This window comes from Pyrus communis, chromosome 10 (genome assembly GCF_963583255.1).
Source record: "Pyrus communis chromosome 10, drPyrComm1.1, whole genome shotgun sequence".
Taxonomy (NCBI): Eukaryota; Viridiplantae; Streptophyta; class Magnoliopsida; order Rosales; family Rosaceae; genus Pyrus; species Pyrus communis.
In genome coordinates, this window is record NC_084812.1 from 209,817 (window position 1) to 232,454 (window position 22,638).

The 22,638-nt window shown below is 37.0% G+C and overlaps 2 protein-coding genes and 1 pseudogene across 2 annotated transcripts; 1 reads left to right on the forward strand and 2 right to left on the reverse strand.

Moving 5' to 3' along the window:
• Positions 1-132: 132 nt before the first annotated feature.
• On the forward strand, positions 133-3,405 carry LOC137746423 (ABC transporter F family member 4-like). The gene is made up of 2 exons (XM_068486443.1): positions 133-264; positions 1,049-3,405. The coding sequence occupies exon 2, from the start codon at positions 1,058-1,060 to the stop codon at positions 3,218-3,220; it is 2,163 nt and encodes a 720-aa protein (XP_068342544.1). The 5' UTR covers positions 133-264; positions 1,049-1,057; the 3' UTR covers positions 3,221-3,405.
• Positions 3,406-4,118: 713 nt separating this feature from the next.
• LOC137747479 (2-alkenal reductase (NADP(+)-dependent)-like) lies at positions 4,119-7,191 on the reverse strand (annotated as a pseudogene).
• A 1,920-nt stretch (positions 7,192-9,111) lies between these two features.
• Positions 9,112-10,988, reverse strand: LOC137748469 (2-alkenal reductase (NADP(+)-dependent)-like). Its single transcript, XM_068488623.1, has 5 exons — positions 10,653-10,988; positions 10,224-10,401; positions 9,986-10,152; positions 9,751-9,833; positions 9,112-9,630 (listed from the first exon to the last, which is right to left on the reverse strand). The coding sequence occupies exons 1-5, from the start codon at positions 10,932-10,934 to the stop codon at positions 9,252-9,254; spliced, it is 1,089 nt and encodes a 362-aa protein (XP_068344724.1). The 5' UTR covers positions 10,935-10,988; the 3' UTR covers positions 9,112-9,251.
• Between the last annotated feature and the right edge of the window lie 11,650 nt (positions 10,989-22,638).

Genomic DNA, 22,638 nt, shown 5'->3' on the forward strand with positions numbered 1-22,638 from the left:
ATAGTATCGAGATCTTTTCGTTAGAGTTCTAAAAATTTTATACAAATTTAGGGGTTTGAAGTGGGCTTAGTTAGGCCCGGCCCAGTGCGACCGACTTGATCATTGGCTGTGGTGCAAAAGGAGCTAGGGCTTACAATCTGGATTCAGATTAATCGTCGTCGTCGTCGTCGTCGTCGTCTTCTGCTTCTTCTACTTTGTCGAATTCTTCAAGCTTTCATCTTTCGTCGGACGAAAGCGAAAAAGCTTCATCTTTCGAGAAACGAGGTATTTTTATTACCTTTCTTTTTGTCTTTTTAAATTTATATTTTTATTCATCTTATGTGAGAATTCATTCGAGGATTATTCTAACTATGGGCATTGAAATTTTACAACTTTTTCCATTTTTCCAAATTTTTACGTGGCTAATATACAGCTGATTTTCTATTGAATTTTTACTCGTATTCTTTCCGGACGGATTCTTTATATTTGTCGGAAATTAATTTTGTATACGAGTGATTAAATTTCGAAGCTGTCTCTTTGCCGAATCCAAGTGAGCGGCCCTTTTAAGCGTCTGAAAGGAGCTTGGCTCTATGAATATATATATATATATATATATATATTTTTTTTTTTAAATATATTTTACGAATTTCCTTCCTAACCGATTGAATCAGTTGCGGCGCGTCTTAATTTTATTTTTAAGTGGTACTTGAATTCCGAGCATCATCTTTAGAAATTGGAAAAGTTGATTGCTTTTCCATAATCCCTGCAAACTATGCAAGTTCTATGAGTATGTGCTTGATTCAGAACAATGCCTACTTGTTTTGTTAAAGAGAAAATCATGTATCAAGAAATTGCGGGTTGTGGCTTTTTTCTAAAAACTCGAACAAATCGCCGCTGGCTTAAAGTTGAATTTTAGCTTTTGGTTTTGTGGAAACTACATCGGTAGAACCTTTGGGATGTTGGACTGAGGTAGTGAGGTTTTTCGTTAATTAGTTGGGTTATGTTTGTTAATTGGTTTTCTTATAACGTTAAAGGTAGCTGATATGGTTTTTCATTTTTTGTTAACTAGATAACTGCAATGGGAAGAAAGAAGACAGAGGAGAGTGGTGCATCCACGAAGGCTAAGTCAACTGGCAAAGATGCTTCTAAAGATGGGAAAAAAGAGAAAATATCAGTCTCTGCAATGTTGGCCAGCATGGACCAGAAACCCGATAAGCCCAAGAAAGGAACTTCCTCAAGTGCAAAGGCAAAAGCAGCTCCAAAGCGTCAATCTTACACTGATGGTATTGATCTCCCTTCCTCTGATGAAGAAGATGAGGATGTGTTGGAAGAGGGCCAACAAGAAGTAAATGTATCCAATCAACAAAAGCGGCAAGAATTTAAGCCGCTTGATGTGTCTATATCAGAGAAAGAGTTGAAAAAGCGTGCTCAGAAGGACCTTCTTGCTGCCCATGCCGTTGAGCAGGCTAAGAAGGAGGCCCTTAAAGACGACCACGATGCTTTCACTGTTGTTATTGGAAGCCGGGCATCGGTGCTTGATGGTGAAGATGGCGATGCTAATGTTAAGGATATAACAGTAGAAAATTTCTCCGTGTCTGCTCGGGGAAAGGAACTTCTAAAGAACGCATCAGTGAAGATAACACATGGGAAGAGATACGGTTTGGTTGGGCCCAATGGAATGGGCAAGTCTACTCTCCTGAAGCTTCTTGCTTGGAGGAAGATTCCAGTACCAAAAAATATTGATGTCCTTTTGGTTGAGCAAGAGGTAGTTGGTGATGACAGAACTGCTCTTGAAGCAGTTGTTTCAGCTAATGAAGAACTTGTCAAAATACGAAAAGAGGTTGCAGATTTGCAGAATTCAGCTTCTGCTGATGAAAAGGACAGTTTTGATGATGATACAGGAGAGAAGCTCTCTGAATTGTATGAGAAATTGCAGTTGATGGGATCAGATTCAGCTGAAGCTCAGGCTTCAAAAATTCTTGCTGGGTTGGGGTTCACACAGCATATGCAAGGCCGTCCCACTAAGTCCTTCAGTGGTGGGTGGAGGATGAGAATTTCATTGGCAAGGGCACTTTTTGTTCAGCCAACTCTTTTGTTGCTTGATGAACCCACCAACCATCTCGACCTGAGGGCTGTTCTCTGGTTGGAGGAATACTTGTGCCGTTGGAAAAAAACTTTGGTCGTTGTTTCACATGACCGGGATTTCCTTAACACAGTTTGCAGTGAGATTATTCATCTGCATGATCTGAAACTTCACATCTACCGTGGAAATTTTGATGATTTTGAAATTGGTTATGAGCAACGTCGCAAAGAGGTGAACAAAAAGTTTGAAATTTATGACAAGCAGATGAAAGCTGCCAAAAGGAGTGGAAGTCGGGCTCAACAGGATAAAGTCAAGGATAAAGCAAAGTCTGCAGCAGTTAAGGAAGCATCAAAGAACAAGGCCAAGGGAAAAGTTGATGAAGATGATTCACCAGCTGAGGCTCCTAAGAAGTGGAGAGATTACAGTGTGGAGTTCCACTTTCCTGAACCTACAGAGCTTACTCCTCCACTTTTGCAACTTGTTGAAGTCAGCTTCAGTTATCCAAATCGGGAGGATTTCAGGCTGTCAGGTGTTGATGTTGGTATTGATATGGGGACTCGTGTTGCCATTGTTGGACCTAACGGAGCTGGAAAATCTACTCTGCTCAACCTTCTTGCAGGTGATTTGGTTCCTTCTGAGGGTGAAGTACGGAGGAGTCAGAAGTTGAGGATCGGTAGGTATTCACAGCACTTTGTGGACCTTCTGACCATGGGTGAGACCCCAGTTCAGTACCTTCTCCGGCTTCATCCAGACCAAGAGGGGCTTAGCAAGCAAGAGGCTGTTCGTGCAAAGCTTGGAAAATACGGACTCCCCAGCCACAACCATCTCACGCCCATTGCAAAATTATCTGGAGGGCAGAAAGCCCGGGTTGTGTTCACATCAATATCCATGTCAAGGCCCCACATTTTGCTGTTGGATGAACCGACAAATCATTTGGATATGCAGAGTATTGATGCACTGGCCGATGCACTTGATGAATTCACCGGTGGAGTTGTGCTGGTGAGTCATGATTCTAGGCTGATATCGCGCGTGTGCGAGAATGAAGAGAGGAGTGAAATTTGGGTTGTTGAGAATGGCACGGTGACCCCTTACCCTGGAACTTTCGAGGAGTACAAGGAGGAGCTACAGAGAGAAATTAAAGAGGAGGTCGATGACTGAGGTTTGCATTTTTTTATTGTTGTAAAATTTTGCTGATCATTCTTAAGATATTCCATGAGTTTGGTTGTTGCTTGCTAATGTAATTTTGTTGGTTTTTGTGAGTGTAACAGTTAATAGAGATGTATTCAACTTTTATATGCAGTTTGCAAGCAACTTCTCATAAATAATTATAATAATGTTTTTTATTCTTCTTCTTAGTAATGGTTTTGAGAGAAGTGATTCTCTAATCCAAAATACTCTAATTTCTAAACTAAAACTGACCTTGTTAAAACTACGGACTCGTTTTAGTGTTTTGGATTGCATTGAAATTGACCTCCCAATTTCAGGTACAGTGAAAGTAGTCTTTTGGAAGGGGTCAAAAGAAAATTGGACTTGGACACGAAGGAAACTCATCAATTTTAATCATGCAAGCCATTTTAAAGGGATTGCAATAGATAAGTTTTTGTCATGGGTATCTGTTAGGTTATCCATTTTGTTTCAATACTAGTCCTAGACACGAAATGAGGCCTTCAAAAATGGTATTTGAACTTGGTTGTTAGAATATATATGTTGATTCAAGACTCCATTTGATAGATCATTCTTGCAAATACGATTTTTCAAAAAAAAAAAAAAAAAAAAATTAATATGACTACCATTACATCTAACAGTCAAATAATTTTGAATTTGGGTATTTTTGATAGAGATGATCTTTAAGAGAAGGGTTAGAAGATGAACAGTTCGATCATCGAAACGCGATACATAGTGGGGATGCACATATCCCTCTATTTGTTGGGTGGCTCTCCATTTATTGGTTGGGCGATGATCCCTTTCCTATACTATTTTACATTTTGTTATCCAAAAAAAGTTGAATAATGATAAGGCACATGCATAAAGGAGAAAAATATTCAGTAGAGTTGTCTTATAAAAAGGCAGCTTTCACACATGGAATGGGTTGTCTAATTAGACCAAATGTATTGTTTGTTATCAAATCCTTAGTGGTTTGGTATTACGTATTATTAAGCAAATCAAAAGACATGTATTCGTCCGGATAACAAGCTTGCCACAAACCTGTCGAAATATAAACTTGTAAATGTATAAGAAAAGCATTTGCACGGTAGACGGTTATACCACATGGCTAAAGGTTGAGACTTGGGAGCCATGGAGAGTCTGATGAAATCATTCTCGGGAAACTGCAACCACCTGCTTTCCTACATTGCGGCCGGTAAAGAGCCCTACCAGAGCAGCTGGAGCGCTCTCAAGGCCTTCCACTACATCTTCCACGTATATTATCTTCCCCTCTTTTATGGCCGGCAGAAGCATTTCAAGAAACTTCCCGTAAAGATGGTAGTAACTAAAAACCGTGAAACCTTGCATGCGAACCTGTTTACTGACCAGATACATTAAATTGTGACAACCTTCCCGCTGTTCAAGGGTGTACTGCGATGTCATCCCACAAACTGCAATCCGGCCATGGACCCTCATGTTTTGTAGCACTGCATCAAGCATCTTTCCCCCGACATTTTCAAAGTATATGTCAATGCCTTCAGGAAAGTATCTGGTAAGCAAATCACACATTAGACTATAAGCAAACACCAAAAACCATGGACCATATCTACAAAGAGGACAAGGACGTGAGTTTCTCGTCAGCAGCAACATGCTCGCACTGTCACATTTCAACTTACTTTTTCACTGTTTTAGGATTGGGCACTAAATTAGAGATTGCTAATGCCTTTATTGGACTTTCCCCTCGTAATTAAAACACAAGTAAAAGCTTTAAAATAATAGTTTGATTCTGTTCAACACATATCTACTGGCCTTTTTAAAGCTGCATCCAAATCAGGCTCTTCTTTGTAATTGAAAGCATTGTCAAACCCCAACTTGTTCTTCACCAGATCAACCTGAACTCAGAAATGATATAATATGGCAAGAATGGTTAAAACATTGTCATTCACAATACGGAAAACTGTAGGGATGAGACGAAAAAGCTCAAAGATGCACATTTCTCCATAATTTATTAAGTAGCATATTCTTGCGGTGTCATATGATATGAACATTCTTCCAACCAGATGAGGCGGCAGGTTCAAAACAGGTCAAGGCTGAATTTTACCCACTTGATTATGAAGATAAAGGGTCACCAATATCTGTACTTGCCAATAAGTTCTCTTATTTTCCCCTTACTCTAGAATCAAAATTTTCCCAGTCGCCAATTTGGCAAACATCGATCACTAAACACATGTTTCTAAACCAAGAATAATTATCTGATTGAGTCACAATCACAGAAATGCCAACTAAGACATAGTTGAAATCGACCATACTCACCTTTTCTTTGCTTCCGGCACTTCCAACAACATAGCAACCCAACAACTTTGCAAATTGGCCAACAAGCTGACCTACCGCTCCAGATGCTGCTGAAACGAAGACCGTCTCTCCCTTCTTAGGATTGCAGACCTCATAAAAACCAGCATAAGCAGTCATTCCAGGCATACCTTCAAAAAATGAATACATTAGATGAGCTTTGAGCATCAACTAAATATACGATGCATTACAAAGCCATATAACTCAAGTACCATCATAAAAGACACAAGACTTGAGATAGCTGCTTGTGGCAGAGCAATTTTTATAAGAAATACATCCAAAGGCGGGGAAATAGCAATAATAGCCAATATATAGCAACATACCAAGAATTCCAGTATGGTAGGAGAGAGGCACATCAGTGTGCTGAATCTTAAACAAAGACTCTGTTGCAGTGATAACACTGTACTCTTCCCACCCGGTCATTCCCCAAATGAAGTCGCCTGGCTTAAACTTGGGATCCCCGGATTCCAAAACTTTGGCAACTCCATATCCGCCTATAGGCTGCCACACCAGCATTTCAATATCCAACGGTAAATAAAGAGAAAGCACAGCATTGAAGAGATAAGTTGTCTCAAAGTATAAATCATTAAATCATCCCAACATCAATAAAAAGAGCGACCCAAGCCAAAAAGCTTGCCCATTTCCGAGGGTCAAGGGACTTCTAAAAATGAGGCTAACCATCCGACGTGATTAATAATTGTGATCCTCAGTCACATTAATTAATACTAGTTTTACTTGATAGATCTTAAGGAAGTGAATATAGAAATACCTAAAGGATTCAACTTTTTATAATTTTTTTTATTTTACAATGCGACATTCTAATCTACTCAAGTTCCCAATTTCAAACTTGAAGAAAAAGGCAAATGCACACCGCCTTGGCCTTCACCCACAGATGTGAAAGTATTCAACTTTGACTTGAAACAAATTATTAGTAAGGCAGGCAGAGACTGTAGAAGCAGGTAGTTATTTATTTATTTTTTTGAACAAATAATATTATCTATACTAAATGGTGGAAGAATAGATTAAGCCTCACAATAGGCCAATAATAATATTGTTTAAATTTGCTTCACACGGTAATAAAATTAGAACATCTCACACCGTAATACTGAGTAGCGGTAAAGGCAGACTGTTAAAAAGAAGAAATTACACTAAAATAATAAAATAAATAGAGAGGGATAAGATAATATAGATGTATTGACTGACCGAACCGGGTTTGAAGGAACCGACATAACCGGCGCCAGGTTCAGGCTTGGTCATGCGGAATCTCGTATAAGGGTCGCAGGACAAGTAGAGGTTCTTCACCAGAACCCCTATGGAACCTTCTGGAAGCTTGAGCTTGGTGGTGGCGGTGATGAGTTGCATGTCAGATTCTTTGGGGAAGCCGGTCACATAGTCTTTCAGTAGCACCCGCTTGTTGCTGATCACTCCCTCTGTACTCACCGCCATTGGATCGATTATTGCTGTTTTCTTTTCCTTGAGTCTCTTTTTACTCACTCTTTCTGTAGGCGGAGGGCGATAAGAGCAGTACTGCTGCTGCCTCAATGGTTGATTCCAAGTCGATGGATTCGGAAGCGGTGAAAAATGGGGTTTAGTTTGTAGGGGGTAGACTGCACGTAGGCCATGGCGTAATGCAGCGCTCTTAGCCCGGAGACGCTGTGTGATTATATTCCTGACACGTGTGAGATTAGAACAAATAAAGTCCGCGAATCCGCGAGGAGGGTCGAGACATTTCCATTCCAACCATTTTGCTGATTCAATATCACAAGTTTAATCTCCCCTTTTCTTTTAGTAACGTTGCACAACATTTAACTCAATTGCAGCAATGATTTTTTAACTTTATTTTCGTAACATTGATTCTTCAACTTATTAAAATGCACAATTATGATCATTTTCGTCTATTCTGTCAATATTTCCGTTAAACTCGTCACGTGCATGGCACGTGTAAAGGCAAATAAGGAAACATAATTTCGCAAGGGTCGAAGTCGATCGAACGCATGCATAGGGGGCTGGAGGTTAGGAAGGAAAACATCTCCAATTGAAACTTCCTCTCATATTCTTCAAATTCCCACCATGTATGGCAATAATCAGCTTTAATTAGTGAAGAAAAACGACAACAAAAACTGACAAGTTTTCTGCAAAATATTGGTGGATTCGAATAGGGTATGGACGATGTAGCGTGGAAGAGGAGAAGGCTTTACTGCACTAGTACATGGGATTTGGCACGGAAGAAGTTTCAATTGGGCACGGAAGAAGTTTCAATTGGGGATGTTTTTCTTCGTAACCTCCAGCCCCCTTTGCTCCGTTCCATCGACTTCAACCCTATGTTTCCTTATTTGCCCTTACACGTGCCACACACGTGACTGGGTTTAACGGAAATATTGACAGAGTGGATGGAAACGATTATAGTTGCACATTTTGACGAGTTGAAGGATTAATAATCACGGAAATAAAGTTAAGAGACCATCGCTCTAATTGAGTTAAAGTTGAGAGAGCATTTCTATAATTTTTCCTTAAAAATAAACTATATATGGAAAGTAAAATATGGCACCCCAGCCTCCACCTCTCGCGATATTGTCCGCTCTGGGCCCAAGGGCCCTCACGGTTTTGTTCTTGTGGGCTTACGTGTCTGCAGTTTCGACCCACAAAAGGCCTCGCGAGAGTTAGAGCTGAGCATACACATATAAGGCCCAGGCTCAACCCTCACCTCGCCGATGTGGGATGTAACAATCCACCCCCCTTAGGGAGCCCGACGCCCTCGTCGGCACACCAAACGAGCGTGAGTCCGGCTCTGATACCAAATTATGGCACCCCAGCCTCCACCTCTCGCGATATTGTCCGCTCTGGGCCCAAGGGCCCTCACGGTTTTGTTCTTGTGGGCTTACGTGTCTGCAGTTTCGACCCACAAAAGGCCTCGCACGGATCAGAGTCGCGCAGCGATATTGTCCGCTTTGGGTTGCGATCTGGAGCCAAGTCGCAGCATCCAACCCCTCACGGTTTTGTCCTGGGGACCCAGCCTGACAACTGGCGACCCCAGGGGCCTCGCGAGAGTTAGAGCTGAGCATACACATATAAGGCCCAGGCTCAACCCTCACCTCGCCGATGTGGGATGTAACAATCCACCCCCCTTAGGGAGCCCGACGCCCTCGTCGGCACACCAAACGAGCGTGAGTCCGGCTCTGATACCAAATTATGGCACCCCAGCCTCCACCTCTCGCGATATTGTCCGCTCTGGGCCCAAGGGCCCTCACGGTTTTGTTCTTGTGGGCTTACGTGTCTGCAGTTTCGACCCACAAAAGGCCTCGCACGGATCAGAGTCGCGCAGCGATATTGTCCGCTTTGGGTTGCGATCTGGAGCCAAGTCGCAGCATCCAACCCCTCACGGTTTTGTCCTGGGGACCCAGCCTGACAACTGGCGACCCCAGGGGCCTCGCGAGAGTTAGAGCTGAGCATACACATATAAGGCCCAGGCTCAACCCTCACCTCGCCGATGTGGGATGTAACATAAAAGGTGTTCAAAGTTGCACAAGTACGATTACCAACAAACACAATGCCACTTTCTATTTCCCATTAAGCAGGAAACATCAACACTCATTAACCAAAATCGAGTAAATACAACAAACAGCTGATTGAAATTGAACCAAATTTACGAACAATGACACAACTCGTGGAAAAATTAGAATTAGGAACTAAATAGAGATTAGTCGCGAGCAACAAGAACAACTCCTTTTCCGGCATTACGGCCAGAGAAAAGGCCAACGAGCGATGCAGGACCATTCTCAAGGCCTTGAGTCATGTCTTCCACACAAGTGATCTTGTTTTCTCGGATGTAGGGCACCACAAGATCCAAGAACTTGGGATACAAGTGGTAGTAATCAAACACAGAAAAACCTTCCATACGAACGCGCTTGTAAATCAGATGCATTAAATTGTGGACTCCTACATGCTCCTCGAAATTGTACTGTGAAATCATCCCGCACAAGGCAATGCGGCCATGAAGTCTCATGTTCATGAGCACTGCATCGAGCATTTTGCCCCCAACGTTCTCCCAGTAAATGTCAATGCCTTCTGGGAAATATCTACCACACATGAATAATTGACTAATTAGTCAATAATTAACTTCTGTTATTAGTTTAATATGTGCATGATGAGTGCAGTCCTTAATTATTTATGTGTCATTGTCTATTGTAAAAACCAACCTTTTCAAAGCCGCATTCAAGTCAGGCTCTTCCTTATAATTAAAAGCCTCATCAAATCCAAACTTCTTTTTCAACATATCAACCTAAATATTGGAGAATAATACGCACGAGTACTGAATGTAATTAGTAACGATATATATATGCAGCTCAAATAGATTAAAAATTTACGCAAGCGCGTATTCAAAAGATTTAGGTTGTGATTAAATAACTAAGTGGATTAGATTAGGGTCGGCACCTTTTCTTGACTTCCAGCACTTCCAACAACATAACAACCCATGAGTTTGGCAAATTGGCCGACGATCTGACCAACAGCGCCAAAAGCGGATGAGATGTACACTTTTTCTCCTTTCTTAGGTTTACAAACTTCGTAGAAACCAGCATAAGCAGTCATGCCAGGCATACCTATATAACGGCGTCATTAGTAGATTTACAAGTACTATAAAACTGAATGAGTGAATTACATGTACACGTACCGAGAATTCCAGTGTAGTAGGAAAGGGGCACATCGGTGTGGTGGATTTTGAAGAAACTTTCAGTGGTAGTGATGAGAGTGTACTCCTCCCATTTTGTGATGCCCCAAACTAAATCACCTGCCTTGAAGTCAGGATGCTTAGAATCTACAACTTTACAAACTCCATATCCAACGATTGGCTGGTAGAACGTTTAAAGGAATATTAATTAGTTCCGTAATAAGTAAAAGAAAAGGAATAATGATCACTTAGTACTACGATATAGTAATATTCATTTTCATTTATAAGTGAGAGGTCTTAGGTTTGATTATTGCCAAAGATAAATTCGAATTACATTGTTACTGGTCCGTTCTGAGGCCAAGCTGATCCTCTTCTTCTTAGTATAGATAATATAGTTTGTTCAAAAATTAAGCAAGTAACGTTATTACTCACTTGGTCGGTGGCAAAGAAAACAATGCGATCGTGGGCACTAGTAGAGGCATCCCTGTGCTTAACGCCTCGCATGTAGGGATCACAGGACAAATAGAGATTCTTCACCAAAATGGCGCCAGCATGTTCATCTGCTGCAGGTACCTTGAGTTTAATGTTGCTTGTGTTCAAGTACATGTCCGACTCCTTGGGGATCGCACTGATGTAATCTCTGGCCAGCACTTGCTGGTTCCTGATCACTTCCTCCTCTTCACGTTCACGATCATTACCATAATTTCCTGCCATTCCTTAATTTGCTAATTAATTCACTTCTTTCACCTCTCTCTCTCTCTCTCTCTCTCTCTCTCTCTCTCTCCCCCCTAAAATCAGAGAAAAACCAGAAATATTAATTGAAGATGAGAAATTTAGATACATATACTGGGAGAGGATGTAAGATTTATATATATAATGGTAAAGTGATGGTAATTGGCTCAGTGCTTACTCACATACGATTTTGTCAGTTCTGGTGTCAGCATAAGTGTGTGATGTGAGCGCTGGTGTCAGCACAGGGTTACATGTCCATGTCCTGATGAATGATGAAGACCTCTTTTAATTCATTTGCGACATCTTTTGTTTTGCCATCACTGTTTGTGCAAAGTGGCAAATAATCTAAATTATCTAATACCAGATGATGCCCATAAAATTTTCATTTGATTAGAGGTCATCGAAAAACAAAGAAAAAATTACGATAACATGGTTAAGAAAAACATAACTGAACAAATCAATTTAAAAAAAAAAAAGAAATTAAAAAAAAGAAGATGATAATTACTTTAGTCTAAAGAAGCTGGCAAAATTGCATTGTAGAAATGAACAGTGTTTTGCACCACATTTCAGTTTATTTACAGGATTGCCACTCGGTTGCTTTTAACACACTTTCGTTTTATTTACACAATTGCCACTCAGGCTTAAGAATTGATTTCAGCCGTTCGCAGCTTTCGACTCGAGGAGAGAGGGGAGGGGATATCACGGCTGACAAATTGGAGAGAGACGATGACTGGGTGTCGCTGTGTCGAGCGGAGAGAGAGGGGGACAGAGCGACTACAGAGCATGGAGACACAGGGCCTGCATTTCAGCTTTGACTCGGGGAGAGAGGGGAAGCGGACATCACGGCTGACGAATTTGAGAGAGACAATGGCTCCCATTTTTGACTCGGAGACAGCTGGGTGTCGCTGTGGCGAGGGAAGAGAGGGGACAGAGCGACTAACATAGGGCCTGACAGATTGGAGACGGATGGGAGCTAGGGATTTGGACTGAGTGAGAAAGATTTTGCTAGCTCCTCTGCCAGGATCTATGGGATTTTCTCCCATTTTAGAGAGAGAGATGGACAGGGAGAGAGATACACAGCGGAAAGCATGGGTGTGTGTATTCTTTAGGGTTCAGGGGTTACGCACAGAGTCGGTGAGGAGGACATGCCTCAGGGACGAATGGCAGCGTCTGGGTTTTCATTTTTCTCCCTTGATTCAAAAGGTATTGCACTGCTTTTGTTTTCATTGTTTGGTGCCTAATTGCCATTTGATTTGTTACAATTTTCTTTTATATTTTGTTCTTTCATTCAAATTCTAACGGATGTCTATAAATTGTTCAATTGGGTGCTAGATTATGTCTCTGTTTTTGTCAATTACGATCTTCCACTGATTTAATTTGTTTTTTTCTTGATTACTTTTTGTGTGATTGATCTTTTTCTATTTTAGAATTCTTAGGGATATTTTGTTCCTCCATTAAAATTGTCATACATCTTTATAGATTGTTTAGCCCACCTTAGGATTTAACTCTTTTTCAGTTTATTGTTTTTAATTGTTGTTTACTGTTTGATTAGCCATTTCATTTATTAAAATTGTCATAGATATTTTTTCTCTCATTAATGCTATCATAGATATTTTATATTGTTTACTTAACTATTAGGGCTTGCTCTTAGTCTTTAGCAGGTTGTTTAGATCACCTCTAGGATTAGCTATATGTCCACATTTTTCCTACAACCTAATCCATTGTCCTGACAACCATAATGTAGATAAATTTGTGCTGCTCCATTGCACATAGGCAGTAAGCTGTGAAGTATATCAAATATTCCATAAGATTAACCAACGTTTGACAAGTTTAAGCAGATACACCAACACAGAGAGAAAACACCTAAATTTACAGCAACATGAAAGCTTAACAAATAAATAAAAAAAATTCGTAAAACATATCTAAGTTTACACAGTTTATTGTTTTCCAATTGCTGTTGACTGTTTGATTTGCCATTCCCTTTATTAAAATTGTGATAGCTCATTTTTCCTTCATTAAAGCTGTCATACATATTTTAAAGTTGTTTAGTTAAGTTTACAGCTTGCTCTTTGTCTTTGTAAATAAGGGGGCTACACTGTTAAATTGTCACGGCTAATTTTCCCTTCATTATAGCTGTCATAGATATTTTTAATTGTTTAGCTAACTGTTACAGTTTACTCTTAGTCTTTCTAAATTAGGGGACTGCACTATGTTGATATTTGTGTTTTTCAGAAATTTTTTTTCCTTTGCTTATGTGTAAACAAAATTCAATCTGCTTTTGAACTTTATTGTTTTTTAATTAGAGAGTTTAGGCTTTTTAGCTTTCTGTCTTTATAAATAATGGGGTTACACTCTGCTCGTTTGTGTGTTTCTTCATACTTTCCTACTATTTGCTTCTCACCAAATCACCTTCAGGTTCCTTTTCCACTTCACATCATTCGAATATCTCTATGTTCCTAGGTTGTTTTTCCATTTCTTGGTTGCTTCTGTATTTTTGGGATGCACTTATAAATTTTATTTTTCATATGCATGTAGATCCAGCAAAAGCATACACATCAAACCCCTCATTCACACAACAGCCACCAAAGAGACCATTACTGAGGTATTTCTCAATCCATTTAAAAAAATTTTGTTAACTTTTGTTAACTTTTATACAAACTAATTTCTAATATAATTCTCCTTACTGTGTTTGGATACAAACTCTTTTTCCCTCTAATTTTTTGCCATGTCATGTATCCTTGCAGCTCAACCACCTGCAAGTTTTTGAGAAACAAAGAGCCTCATCCACAGGAATCTGTAATTCATAGCAGCAGGTATATCCTAAACCTTTCGTTATCATCTCCTTATTCATGAAAACTTTTTCCTTCTATTTTTTTGTTGATACAGTATATAGTGTCCTTTTTCTAACTTGGAGAGAATCATTTCGTATTATCACTCACTTATTAGTCAAGTCAACCATTTTCCACTCAACTCTGATCTGCCAATTTGCCAATTGGCATATGGTTTTAATTTCAATAGGTTTAAGGACTAGGTTTGGTTGGATTTCAACCATTAGATTTCGGATTAAACGCATTAGGTTGAACGATTAGATTTGGTTGGATTTCAACCATTACATTTCCTAGATTTGAAATCTGTTTACTATCTCATTTAAATATGTGATTAGTTTATAAAGAATAAACGAGACAACTAATCATGGGTACATACTTCTTTTTCGATTTTATCCTCTGCATTATTTCTTCAATGAAATTGGTTTCATAGATGTAGGGATACAACAACAACTGAGGTGTGAATGAAAAGTCTAGCCGTAACGATTTTAGGGTTTACAATTGATTCAAAAATATGAGAAAATGCTGCATTCTCTGTTTTTTTTTATTTATTTATTTTTTATTTATTTTTTTTATTTTTTGCTGTAGTGATTCCAACTTAGTATATACCCATTTTTATAGTACCATGAATAAAGAATATCCAATTGCTAGGATCTCAATTTGATAATCCGATTATAAATGGATCTATATAAATAAAGGCTAATTCAGTCCAACTTGATATAGTATGACTTAATATAACATATCCTTTGATCTTTATATTACTTATGGTTTTCTGTAGTGGTAGTTTAATTAAAATCGAAAAATATAATAAGAATGAGGTTACTCATTCATTATATTTTAATATTTTCTAGGTTTTAAATTAACTTTGATCTATCCAAATATGATGTTAATCGATTCTGAATCAATAAATAACATTTGGTGATCCAAATAGGATTCAAAACTGTTAATTCGATTTCAAATATGATGTTACATGTACTGTAGATTGGTCACAGCCTAATAAAAAGACTAACTGGATGTGATTTAGCCCTTCATTCTCATTTTTTTTGTTCAGTCCAGTGGCAAGAAAAAATAAGGGTGCCTGAAAATCATTTACCTAAGCATATATGTTTAACAGCTTCCTTCACTGTAGATTAATATCCAACGATTCTAACCTATATTATATCATTTATATACTTTTGGAAGTATGTCATAATCAATTTGATTTTCTATTGGTATGTGTCAAACCAATTTGATTCAGGTTACAAGGTTGAGGGTTGCGGATAGTTAATCATGTTCAATAACCTTAGTTACAGGGGCATTCACTTAAATTTTGTTTTCAAGTTATAGAAATACGGCTTTTCATTCTTACTTAATATAAGCTTTCATTACATCTTCAGTTTCACATCATTCATCATTGTATTTGCTAATATCAGTTTTTAGTGTGATAAGCTTACTGGTGTATTGTTAAAAGGTAGTGAAATCATCTGTGCTTGACGACTTACCTGCTCAAACAGCGCTTTTTGTGTGTTTTGTTAACAGCTAAGTAGGTTTTTCGGAACTTTGTATTTTCATGTTTTCACGAATCACACTTCAGTTTTGAAAAAATTAAAACCAGAAATTCTTCATGGAACTACCAAGTAGAAATTTCACAAATTTGTAAAGCTAATCAAACGTGGATTAACACTATATAATTTTGTTTGAAGCTCAGGTTGGAATCTGTGCTTAATGGTTTGCATTGGTTGCTGTTTTTGCATAATGGTTTGAATCTGTCATGTTCTTTTCTGATGGTTTATAATTGTATATTTGCAAAGATGCATGGCTATTAGACCTTCAATTAGAGTTCAGCATGATTGCATTGTGATAAGACTGAAGCTATACAATTACTATTTGCTAATTATTACTTCTGTCATTTAATTGAGGTTCGTCTAGAGGATGACTCAGGCATGTTGTTAGTATAGATTTACATTTCTTATTACTTTCATGCAGTATTTGATTATAAGTCATGAACAAGCCAATGTTTTTCAGACTTTACAGATGCCTATGTTCACATATGAATAATTTGGCTTATGGATATTAACGTTGTAAGCAAATATGGTAATTTTTCTATGTATGGAATATCTATTTAAGGTCTCATTGGTTTAACATTATCAAAACTTTTGCATACGTCTGAAGTTTAACGAATGCTTATATATACATATATATATATATATGTACATATACATACATATATATATATATATATATATATATGTACATATACATAAATATATATATATATATATATATATATATGTATATATATATATATATATATGTACATATACATAAATATATATATATATATATATATATATGTATGTATGCATATATATATATATATGTGTGTGTATGCATATATATATATATGTATGTATGTATGCATATATACATATATGTATATATACATATATATATATACATATATATATACATGTGTATGTGTATATATACACATACACATGTATATATACATACGTATAGATATACACGTATATATACATATATATATATATATATGTATGTGTATGTATATTATATCTTTGGAAATATGTACATACCAACCGTCAAAGCATGTATATACTGGTATCCAAGTTGAGCACAACAATAACACCCCATTCTATTCAATCTCACTTATTGATACAGTGTTTGATGATCTAATTCACCTATTTTCTCTATTGCGATTTTGTCTCCATGAGCCTTTCACTCACATGCACTTGCACACAGTTTGCAGGTCATGTCTCAACCTTAGTTTTTCTTGACTTAATAGCTTAGTTTGAACTAAGGCAGTATCAGTGAAGTCATTACATGTGGCTCTCTGATACTCTAATAGGGTCACCGTCGGCACTGGCAAGAACAAGGTTAGCATAACCAACTCTCAACTCATCCGGTAGATCTATCACTTGGCCATAATCCAGCAAGGCAACCTAACTTGGAAGAAAGGGAACGGGTAAGGGAGGTAGAGTATGGTTTTTTGGGGCCAATTTCTAGGGACGTGGTCTGGTGTTGATCCCTTCACAGGGTGTGCAATTCTAGAACACATTTTAATAGCTTTATCCGAATGGTCATTGAGAACATCATCAAGTATAAATGACTGGTCGTCAACTGCCAGTGAAACTCCATCACTGTACCTGGATAGAATAATTTAAAACCCATAGTGGTTTGGGTTAGATGGGTATTTGTTAACCCAGAGTGCTCAACCACATAAGTTAGACCTCTTAGTTGCTTTCTTTTGCTCTAATCCTGTCAATTTTTTGGCTGACGTGTTCACTTAATTAAAGGTTTATATTTCCCACTAGGAAGTATCTGGGAAAATAAAAGGGGAAGGAAACAAGAGCCGAAATAAAGGCTGTTTTCTTTTCTTTTAAATTGTTTAACGTTTACGCTTTTTATTTGTCGAGTTCATAATTTAGTTCATTTATACCGTGCTTTTGGCATGGTTAATTCTTTTAAGTGTAGCTTACCCTATAGACGTTACAATTTAGGTCCTTAGTTGTTTGATAGAAAATTGCTTTGATTCATCGTTTCTTATCGAATAGTTTGATCGCTACGCTCTTATTTCAGATCGTAACTCATTTTGATTGCGAGTTTGTTCTGTAAATTTTTTTTTCCTCTGCTATTAATAGCTTACCAAATGTGGTAGCAGAGTGATTGCATTGGTAGCTTATGTATACAAGTGAATTCAGATGACACAATGAGTTTGATATTAAAAAAAATGTCTGTTGGTTCAGTTTTTGAATCTTTAAAAACTGTTGAATCAATTTGAATATGTAATTTCATGTTTATTGTTAGGTAAATTGCTGTTTTTTTCGCTGATAAAAAGTATAAAGTTTGGTTGTGTAAATTTGTATAGTTTTATACATTTCGCTCGGTTGACAATTTGATAATGGCTGAAGTGCATTCTTTAATCAAATGTGTTTTCTTTCCTCAATCGTAAATGTCTTTTTGGTATTTTGCAGATCGAAACAAAGTGAAAGCTTTTGACTCTGAATTTTGCAACTGCTACCTTGCTGCTTTGGTAAAGTCTCAACTTCTTGATAATATCAATTAATTTTGGCTGTAATTTTAGGGTATTGAGTTGAATGCATATGCGACATGGCATAGGTTTAACATGATTAGAACTTTAATATCATGATGTGTGATGCTAATTAAGCACAATATGAGTATCTGTACCAAGAAAGACATGAGCATCTAACGGATCTACTTTCTTTGCAATTTCAATTTGGGAATTGAATTTATTAATAAATTACGATCTTTTTAAAATTTAGAAAAGAGCATGTTAAAAGACCAATTTTCTTTACAAGAACTTGAATACAAAGTAGACCATCGGTGAAAACGAACCAACAACGATCATGGTAATTTAGTAATTTAAACATAACCAGCTTTGAGATTCATACTCACCCATTGTCGGTTTTCCTTGCGAGCATATTTCCTACCCAAAGTTTCCCAAACTGTGTTGTCAAACTGCTGCATCATCATATCTTTCCAACTTCTAATAGTGTTTGGTCCCCATACTTTCCACAATTCGTTTTGGATCTTAATAGTAGCTACTATATTGCTTGGAATTGTCAATGATTTCAGTTTTTCGTTTTCTTTTCTTTTTGGAAAGCATGAGTATGAAGTTTGATCACTGAGTTTGACAAACAAATATATTGAACCTTTCAAATAGACTTTAAATTTATCCCATAGATTTTCTCCTTTTCTTTTTCTGATTGTTGCTGCCATGCTGAGAAAAAAAATTATATTAATGGCTGTTCATTTATCTATGTAGTATTTCATACTTATTCTGATCTCCACCGGTTCTTTAAATGGTGTGGTTTTTCAATCAGTTAACAGTTTTTAAAAATTCAGAACATTATCAAGCATAAATGACTGGTCGTCAGTTAAACCCTTCTGAGATATACCCTTTGTTTGTTGCACTCTCACAAATTTAATCCGTTCCACCATCACAGTTTTTTTAGCTTTTACAGTTTTCCCACGGTTTCTGGAATGCATTTTCGATCTTAATACTATCTGCTCTGTTGCTTGCTGTTATCAAATTTTAAAAATTGAAACAACGTTATAGTTCTAACCAAAATTTGTGAAGGCCAAGGATGTAACCATCTTTGGTTTCACAATGTTAATTTGAATTACGAAGTTATGAGTGAATAAATTGGGAGTCTGAAATGTGTGTCTGCCACATAGGTTGGGTTGGGTTGGGTTGTATTAGCGACTCTGTGTGAGTGTAAAGGTGGGTGTGGAGGTGGAGGTGGAGGTGGTGGGGTGGTGGTTTTGTTTTTGCGCCATCCCAAGACCAAGGAGAATGCATGTGAGAAAATGTGATGAGTTTTAAACTCATCACTCACTTATTAGTCAAGTCAACCATTTTCCACTCAACTCTGATCTGCCAATTTGCCAATTGCCATATGGTTTTAATTTGAACAGGTTTAAGGATTAGGTTTGGTTGGATTTCAACCATTAGATTTCGGATTAAAAGCATTAGGTTGAACGATTAGATTTGGTTGGATTTCAACCATTACATTTCATAGATTTGAAATCTGTTTACTATCTTATTTAATTGTTGTATGTTACCTCATTTAACTCAAATTTAATGATATTTGGTCCTCCAATTTCTCGGATTTCCTAACGGATTTACTTTCTTTGGAAATTTCAGGAACCCTGATTCTGGGAGGAAGAATACACTGCATTGCCATCTTTAAGTATACAATTCTGCACACTGATTACATGTTCAAAAACCTAATTAGTTATACACCATTTTTTTTATTACCTTTGCAAAGCTTTTCTACTTAGATTTTAAATATGTGATTAGTTTGTAAAGAATAAACGAGACAACTAATCATGGGTACATACTTCTTTTTCGATTTTATCCTCTGCATTGTTTCCTAAATGAAATTGGATTCATAGATGTAGGGATACAGCAACAACTGAGGTGTGAATAAAAGGTCTAGCCGTAACGATTTTAGGGTTTAGAATTGATTCGAAAATATGAGAAAATGATGCATTCTCTGTTTTTTTTTTTTTTTTTTTTTTGTTGCTGTAGTGATTCCAACTTAGTATATACCCATTTTTATAGTACCATGAATAAAGAATATGCAATTGCTAGGATCTCAATTTGATAATCATATTATAAATGGATCTATATAAATCAAGGCTAATTCAGTCCAACTTGATATAGTATGACTTAATATAACATATCCTTTGATCTTTATATTACTTATGGTTTTCTGTAGTGGTGGTTTAATTAAAATCGAAAAATGTAATAAGAATGAGGTTACTCATTCATTATATTTTAATATTTTTTAGGTTTTAAATTAACTTTGATCTATCCAAATATGATGTTAATCGATTCTGAATCAATAAATAAGATTTGGTGATCCAAATAGGATTCAAAACTGTTAATTCGATTTCAAATATGATGTTACATGTACTGTAGATTGGTCACAGCCTAATAAGAAGACTAACTGGAAGTGATTTAGCCCTTCATTCTCATTTTTTTTGTTCAATCCAGTAGCAAGAAAAAATAAGGGTGCCTGAAACTCAGTTACCTAAGCATATATGTTTAACAGCTTCCTTCACTATAGATTAATACCCAACGATTCTAACCTATATTATATTGTTTATATACTTTTGGAAGTATGTCATAATCAATTTGATTTTCTATTAGTATGTGTGAAACCAATTTGATTCAGGTTACAAGGTTGAGGGTTGCGGATGGTTAATCATGTTCAATAACCTTAGTTACAGTGCCATTCACTTAAATTTTGTTTTCAAGTTATAGAAATACGGCTTTTCATTCTTACTTAATATAAGCTTTCATTACATCTTCAGTTTCACATCATTCATCATTGTATTTGCTAATATCAGTTTTTAGTGTGATAAGCTTACTGGTGTATTGTTAAAAGGTAGTGAAATAATCTGTGCTTGACGACTTACCTGCTCAAACAACGCTTTTTATATGTTTTGTTAACTGCTAAGTAGGTTTTTAGGAACTTTGTATTTTCATGTTTTCACGAATTTAGAAAACAGTTTTGACGATGGAGATTGCCTGTTGAGTGGGAGGACTTGGCTTTTGGGGACATGATAAACTCAAATTTTAGCAAATGTTTGTTTCCTCCATACTAATTCAAAACCGATTACGATACCTCATCCTTACTTTAGGCTTTTAAATTAATATGGTGACAGAAGATGCATTCCCATTGTTAGCAACTTTTCTTTCGTTAAATGTGAATTTTTCGTACATTAAGTCCATTGAACTATCCCAGTTAGAGTCCATTGCACTGTCGCAAATTGAGTTACATTTCCTGTATCCATTTGTTTGCGCTTCGAATTCTAACTCTCAATCTCATTGATTTGTTGTAGTTTAGATCAAGGTGTTATTGCAACGTTGTGATCTGCTCTTCTTGCTGCCTTTCATCTAGGGATCCGCACCTATTGCATCTGAATCAAGGCTTTGGTATGTCACCTAAACTAAGATACATTGTTTCCCCATGCTTTCTGGTTGAGTTAATGCAGATTTATCATGTTTCAGTCGATTGTTTGGTTTTATCAGCTTATGTCATTCGTTTGCTACCTGCTTTGTTTTCATTCTTCGTTATCTCTGTGATCTTTTGATACTTAACAAGTTCATTGGTTTCTTTCTTTTTGTTGGTTTTAACTTAGTCTCAACCATTCTATTATTGTTCAAAGGTGCATTGGTGTCATCTATGATTTTGCTTTAACCGAGTGTTCCTAATTCTTAGTCAAAAGTTGTTAGCCATTTTATATGTTTTTTTGGTCAATTGCTTTCTTTCTTTGTCGCGTTTTGAATCTTCCAACCCACTCTTCAAACCTTAGTTACTTTGCTTGGTTGGTGTGCTTGGTGTGGTTGGTGTTTTCGTTAGGTTTTCCTAAGAGTCAACCCTCTCATCCGTGCCAAAGTACATTAATAAGTGATGTTAATAACTACGCTCTCCGAACAAATCTAAGTTCTTTGTAACCTCTGTTTCTCCAAAGGTCCGATAGTTCTTTCTTTTTTTTGATTTAAATTTTGTCTATGCAATTCTGTTATTGTGTGAAAGTCTCTTGGTGTCTCTATGATTCTTATATAACCTAATGTTTTTAATTGTTTATCAAATGTTGTTAAACATTTTATATGTTTTCTTTTGGTTCCTTCCTTTCTTTGTTACGTTCTCACTTTACCAAACCGTTCTTCGAAGGTTAGTTACTTTGGTTGGTTGGTCTTTTCGTTAGGTTTATCTGATGGTCTACTGTCTCATCCTCCCCGAAGTGCTTTAATAAATGATGTTAACAATTCCAATCTCTCAACAAACCAGACATATTTCCAAAAAAAAATCACAACTTCTATATTTAAATTTTAAAATTTTTTTTACTGTGTTATTCTAAGACCTAGAAGCTAAACAGATTTTTCTAACAAACATAAGTATTGACGTTATATTTAATTTGTGATTCAGGGTAGATAAAATGGTCAAAGAGATTGATCGAAGCGAACAACAAATTCTAGGAGGAGTTTTGGTTAAAAATTTAAAGAAACTGATTGAGGCTCGAAACAATAACAGGCTTCGAAGAACGATACAGATATATAGAGAAACTGCCCCAGGACCCAATACAAAGAAAGGAATCAAAATAGAAAAAACAAGGATGGGTTTGCGTGTTTATGGTAAGGGTGCAAACCGAAACAAATTGGTCGTCCACACTATCCATTCACCTGCAAATCGTAGTGATTCACCGGAAGAACAACTTCCGTTGAATGAAGAAGTTTAACAGTTTTTTTGGCGGGTTTTCGGTGGGATCTACAAGTTTGGTTGTTGCTACAAAATTGGAATTTTGTTGCTCTTTCTTGCCTCCAC